At 47.5% G+C, this 6000-nt stretch overlaps 1 protein-coding gene across 1 annotated transcript in view; it reads left to right on the top strand.

The window, feature by feature from the left end:
- Window positions 1-317: 317 nt before the first annotated feature.
- URI1 (URI1 prefoldin like chaperone) overlaps window positions 318-6000 on the top strand; it is a 41355-nt gene continuing 35672 nt past the window's right edge. Inside the window, exon 1 of the mRNA XM_050311147.1 lies at window positions 318-709. Within this exon, the coding sequence (XP_050167104.1) occupies window positions 635-709 (75 nt within the window). The 5' untranslated portion in view covers window positions 318-634. The remainder of the gene's footprint in view (window positions 710-6000) is intronic.

The raw sequence follows: 6000 nt of genomic DNA, 5'->3' as shown, positions 1-6000 counted from the left end.
CAGTCACGGTGACAGCCCCTCGCTGCCACAAAGGACACACAGCCCCGTCCGTGCGCGGCGCTGGGATCCGAGCAGGCCCCTCTCAGCGCTCCACGGCCGCTGTTTCCCTTCCCGGCGCCCAGGCCCTGTGGCCCGGGGCCTGCGGGGGCACCGGGGGCTGCCGGGGATCCGCAGCGCGGGGCGCGGGGGCCGGGCCGGGCAGGGGGTGTGGAGCGCCCGCCTCTCCCGGCTCGCACAGCCGGGTGCCTCCCGCGGCCCGGGCGGTACCCAGAGTGCAGCAGGCGGGCGGGCGGGCGGCGCGGCCGGGACCCACCGTCGGCACCCACCCAGCCCCTCACACCCACCCCAGCCCGGCTCTCCCCCGGCGGCAGCGGGAGCCGGGCCCAGGCGGCGGCGGCGCGGCCCAGAATGCGACACTGAGATGCTTCTTCCCCCGGCAGCGGCGGCGGCGCCCCGGGCCCAGGCGGCGGCGGCCCCCGCGTGGATGCGGCTCTGGAGCCGGCGCTTCGCCCTGCACAAACATTTCTATAGGACTCATTCGCCCTGCTGAGGAGATCGGCCCGGACCGGCCGCTGCCCACCCCTCCCTTACCCCCCGCCGCTCTCCCGGACACCGCCGGCGCGGCCCGGCCCGCATGGAGGCCCCCGGCGGCGGCGCGGCGCCGCTGAGCCCCGCGCTGGTGGGGCGGCTCCGGCGGGAGCACGAGAAGGTAAAGGAGGGCAGGAGGGGCCGGGCCGGGGCCGTGGGGGGAGCCGGGCCGGGCCGGGCCGGGCCGGGGGTCCCGGGGCGGGGGGCGGGCACGTGGCCGCGTGACGTCACGGGCGGCGGGCGAGGCAGGCCGGGGGCAGCGGGGCTGAGCCCCAGGGACCCCCTGGAATACCGGGAATATCGGGAACACCGGGAATATCGGGAACACCGGGAACCTCAGGAGCCCCGCGGGGGACGGGGAGCGGCGGCGCTGCCGCGGAGCCCTCGGGGGACGGGCCGGGAGGCGGCGGGAGCGGAGGCCCTGCCCGCGCCCCCCGGCCCGCCCTGCGCCCCCCGCTCGCCCACGGGCGCGGGTTCGTTCGCTCCCTCCGCTCGCCCCGCCGCGCTGTCCCCGCCGCGGTGACACCTTCACACGCTGGGCACGGCCGTGTCTGTGACCTGCGTCACCCCAAAGGGCTCCCGGGCCAGGCTGAAGAACGGGTGTATCGGTGTTGGTTATGTTTGGAATGGGTTGGAAAGAGCCAGGCTCTCCTGCGGAAATTGTTCCCGAGACCTGGAGACTGGTTCCACCTGAGACCGTAGTGCAAAACTCAAGATACTTTTCTTGCTGCTTTTTTTTTTTTTTTAAATTATTATTATTATCACACTTGTGGTCTAAGGCAGGTAGGCTCTGATAACTGAGCAAGTGCAATTCTAAGCTTGTAGGTCCCAGCCCTAGGAACTCTGGGTTGGTGCAAGAGGCACAGTGGGACTAACTCGTGGTCATGTTCAATGGATTATTGACACGAGTACGTTTTCCCAGTCAGCCTTTCACTGCTTCCAGTGATTTTTCTCACATTATTAAAATTTTTGTATGCCAATTCTGAGGTGCACAGTAGAGCTCCTCAGTTATAACAGAGGTCTTTATCTTCAGCCTGTATTTTGTCACATGCTGGTTTAGTTAGGAGTAAGAAAACTGAATAACACCTGCGTGGTATAAAAATCTGGAATATTGTGTGCAAAAACATGTCTACCTTTGAATAGCCCAGTAGATTGTTACTAAAAGATCTACATAGCCAACTGACCCTTAATGTGGATGAATAGTAGGAGGATCTGCTGGAATACTCCATCCGTTCTGCACGGAAAGTAGCCCATTATGCCTAATTGGTGATAGTGGCTTGTCAGCTTGGGCGTCTTCAGTTAATTTTCACGGTGGTGGAATCTGGTGGAGAACAATTTCCCTGGTGCAGTAGTGTCGGTCAGGCCTAATGTCTAAGCACATCTGATGTAGCCAGGTAGAATTATTCCCAGTTCATGGTAAGACCCCTCTGTAAACAAGTTTAAGACTCTTCTTAAACAGATCTGCTCCAGTGGAAAAGAGGCCCAGGAGACCATTAATTAAGCCTCTGTTAGGCTGATGTACCAAAGTTATATTTTATCAGAGGGAAACTTTACATAATTTCTGCAAATTGGCTAAAAAAAATGGAACGCTTCAGCTTCAATATGAAATTATACTAAAGAACTACATATCTTGGTTACAATGGAGTGTCATGATGAAGATGTAGTAGACTTTCCCTCTATGCAATGAATATATATAATTGGATTACAACAGTATTTTCAGTTACGAAAATATTTTAAGATGGAGGAGGTCTTTTCATTTCAGCTGCCTCTTTTCAGAGATTCATATTTTTCTCATAAAATCGCTGAAGTTGAAGGTTCATGTTTTGGTTTCAGCACAAAGATGAGGGAGAATTAGTTATCCTGCACTTTGGTAAACTAGTAATTATAGTGTGAGAGTCATAACAAATAGTAAAGTTATTTGGCCAGAACGATATCTCTATATACTGGCATTTAAGCAGGCAAATATATTTATTTTAATTAACGTGATGTTGTTCTGTCCCAGTGATGCTTGATTAGGTATAAAGACACCTATTTATTCCCATTAGTCTGAAGGCAACCTTAAGTGTAATAGTGGAATAGGGCAATATCTATTGCCACATTGAAGGTAATTTTTGAATCATAGCTCATTATTTTAACACTCAGGCCAATGTACAACTCTGATTCAGCTATGGTCTTGAGCTTTTTAAGTTCTAAAGAGCTGCTCTAGAGAACTTGTGAACTGAGGCTTCCTTCCTGTTTGAAAATATTCAAAGAGCAGGATGTTCATGACTTTCTGTCTTCATTCACATTGAGGCTGCAACTTCCAGGTTTAGGACCCCTGGTGAAAAGTAATTTGAATTCTTGGTTAGGACTGCTTGCCTGTTGGACAGATTTCATCTTGTTAATTTGTGGTGATAGTAAGACCAAACTATTAAAAGCAATTTTCAGTGCTTCTACTAAAGGCACTTTGTATAAAAACATGACTTAGAATGTGTATCTTGGGGATAAATTATAGAAGAATATCTAGTAATTTTCATGATAAAGACCATCATTGTAAGCACAGTGCCTGCGTAAAGTTTTGAATATTTCTGTAAGAAGAATATAATGTATGTATCATGGATTACTTGCAGAAGCAATATATGTTAGCTGAAAATACTGTGGTAAATCTATTGCAAGTTAGTACAGGAATTAGGAAATGAATATTTAAATAGGAGGGTTCTCATGCTATAGACCCCACGTTTGAACATATTATTTGATACACATTTATTCCTGCAATCAAATGGGTTGGAATTACTGAAAGGAAGTTGACGAGACAGATCTGTATGATTTGATAAGACTTACACAGACAGTGAATTTACAGTGGGATATGTTCTATAGTTTCTGAGCAATGCAATGACGATATGCATAATGGGAGGCATTACAGAACCAATTAGACCCAAGAGACATTTGCACAGTGCAGACACAGCCATGGAGAATCTAAAGGATTCCAGTATTAGCTGGCAATATGATGTTTTTTTGGTATTACACTGGCAAACACATTTTTTTATTTTCCTTTTAGGGAGATTAGGACAGGGAATTGACTCTCCTGTCACTCATCATGACAACAAAGCACAATTAGATTGAGTGCAGCTCTTATTGTAACTCATTGGCCACTGTGAATTACAAAATTCTTAATTTTTATGAATTTAAATGGTAGAGCAGTATGATCTTTAATTTCCAAATGGTTTTCAAGATCCTGAGTACTTGCAGTTTTTTAACAGTGAAACAACTTGTAGGTGAGTTATGGGGAAACAAATGACAGGATCCTAAACTTACACTCTTTTAAATTGTTTTCTCTTTTTACATGAATTACTTCTGGGGCTGACTGCTTCTATTTAAGTCTTTTTCAAGATATCTGTGCTGTGAAATCAGCAGCTTGGCAGTTCTAAAGTTGTTCCTGCAGTTGGAAAAAGAGCAGTGAGCCTGAGTAGGGTCTTGTACACTCCCTGCTGCTGCAAGGGCTGTGGACTCACATGTGAGGCTACAGCTAAATGGGCTTTCCAGTGCAGTTTCTCCCATGGTTTGCACTTTTTCCAGCCTGTGTCCAAATGAACAGAATCTAGAGAAAGCCTGGGTGTGACACACCAGTGCAGTGGGACTTCATTTGGCACAATAACTGCTTGAGAAAAGGGAACAGAGTGTCTGAAGCTTGGTTTGATCTGCTCCTTTTGAAAAGAACCTGTCTGAATTTGCCATGTTCTTTTTTAAAAGACACCTGGACCTTTTCAGAAATTTGTGATGACATACACTCCATCCTGTCCAGTGGCTCCAGTAATGTTTTCTCATGTGCTGCTCTCAAGTAAAAGGGCTAATTCAATCATTATCTGGAAGCTTTCACTGGAATGCTTATTGTTCCTCCAGTGTTAATTGATCATCACTTTTACTTTTTTAGTCAATATTTGTCTATGTTCTTATTAGTATGAATTAAATACTCACTAGTTTATATAGTGTCAAGACTTATGAAATAAATTAACATCTTCAGTAGGTGTTTTTTTAATGGTAATTGAAGGCAAACTATTCACAAAAGAATTTAAAGAGCATTGCCTTTATTCTGGAGTGGGCAAGCCTGTGTGCATCCGGCTTCACTGGTAACTAGAGTGTATAGATGAGATTATATGCACAAAATTTAAATGTGACTAAATTGTGCTGCTCCTATAGGTGTCTATAGGTGCTCTGAGTAGATGCAGTGACCACTGTGCAGGTGCTGGTTTTGTGGTTCCTCTTGTCTGTTGGCACAGGCTGCAGAGTCACCCTCATAAAAAGGGTGAACCCTCCACAACTTCTGTCCTAACACTTGGGATCAGGCTGCTGTGGGGTGAGAGGAATCCAGTAAAATGTGCCAAATGGTCGTGGCAGATGCCAGCACGAATGTGGCAGGGGAAATGTAGAGCCAGTGATGGGAAAACTGGACTGGCCCTTTGAGCCTTGGCCAAGGCAGAGCAGTTGTGAGCAACAGGTCAGACACTTATTCAGAATTTTTGTAACTTATCACATGAATTGTCCACATGAATTTTATTTGAACAACTTCTTAATCTTAGCTTTTTAAAATTATTATTATTTTTGTCTGTGTTGCTTTTTTCAGCCTTTTAGCAGTTTCAGGGTGGCACATTTGTGACACTGCTCAGTACCTGGGTGGGAATTCACGTTAAAACTAAACTTAATTGTTGATCTTTTTGCTTTTTCCCCCCCCTCTTTTTGGAGTACTTTTCAGCCAGTGTGGGACCCTAATGAGGTTACAAATGTCTGCCAGCAGGATGTGTTGAGGTGGAAGGGTAAGAGAGTGGAAGTGAGTAGCAGGAGAAAGGGAGGAATCATGCCTGTTTAGTCAGGGCTGAGGCTGAACCACAGCCTGCAGGTATGTCTGTGAGGAGGTGCCACAGCTCATGGCAATTTTAAGCTAGTTAAGCTCAGGTATTGCTGGCAGCACAGTTGTTACACCATGAACTACATCAAAGCTTGCAAAACCTGTCTGAGATGTTCAGTTGCTTAGATCGTGGGAGTTCTGTGCTTGTGCTGCTCTGCCGCTCTCTTGGTACCTGCACTAGCCTGGATATGGTGTAGCCACAGGAATATGTTTACCTGACGTAAGCTGAAGCATTAAGTTACGAGTTCCTTAGCTGGGTGTCAAGATGAAGTTACAGGACATGGATACCGACTCGGTGCCCGCAAAGGACAAGACCTTACTCCACTTGGTTCCTCGCTTCCACCAGCCCAGTTGGTTTGGAGCTGTTGAAACTCACTCGCTTAGCAGAACACGCCCTGCTGCCTTTGGGACTTTTGCTGGGTGGAATTTTTAAGCTCCCCAAAATAATTTCAGTCAGAATTTAGCCTTTATTTATTAATAAATAGTAGGTATATATTACTTTTTCTGCTAAACACATGGAAGACCCATGT

The sequence above is a fragment of the Myiozetetes cayanensis genome, unplaced genomic scaffold (genome assembly GCF_022539395.1).
Source record: "Myiozetetes cayanensis isolate MyiCay16 unplaced genomic scaffold, myiCay2020 scf16, whole genome shotgun sequence".
Lineage (NCBI taxonomy): Eukaryota > Metazoa > Chordata > Aves > Passeriformes > Tyrannidae > Myiozetetes > Myiozetetes cayanensis.
Note: the sequence above shows the minus strand (reverse complement) of the source record. Positions and strands in the feature narration are given on the sequence as shown.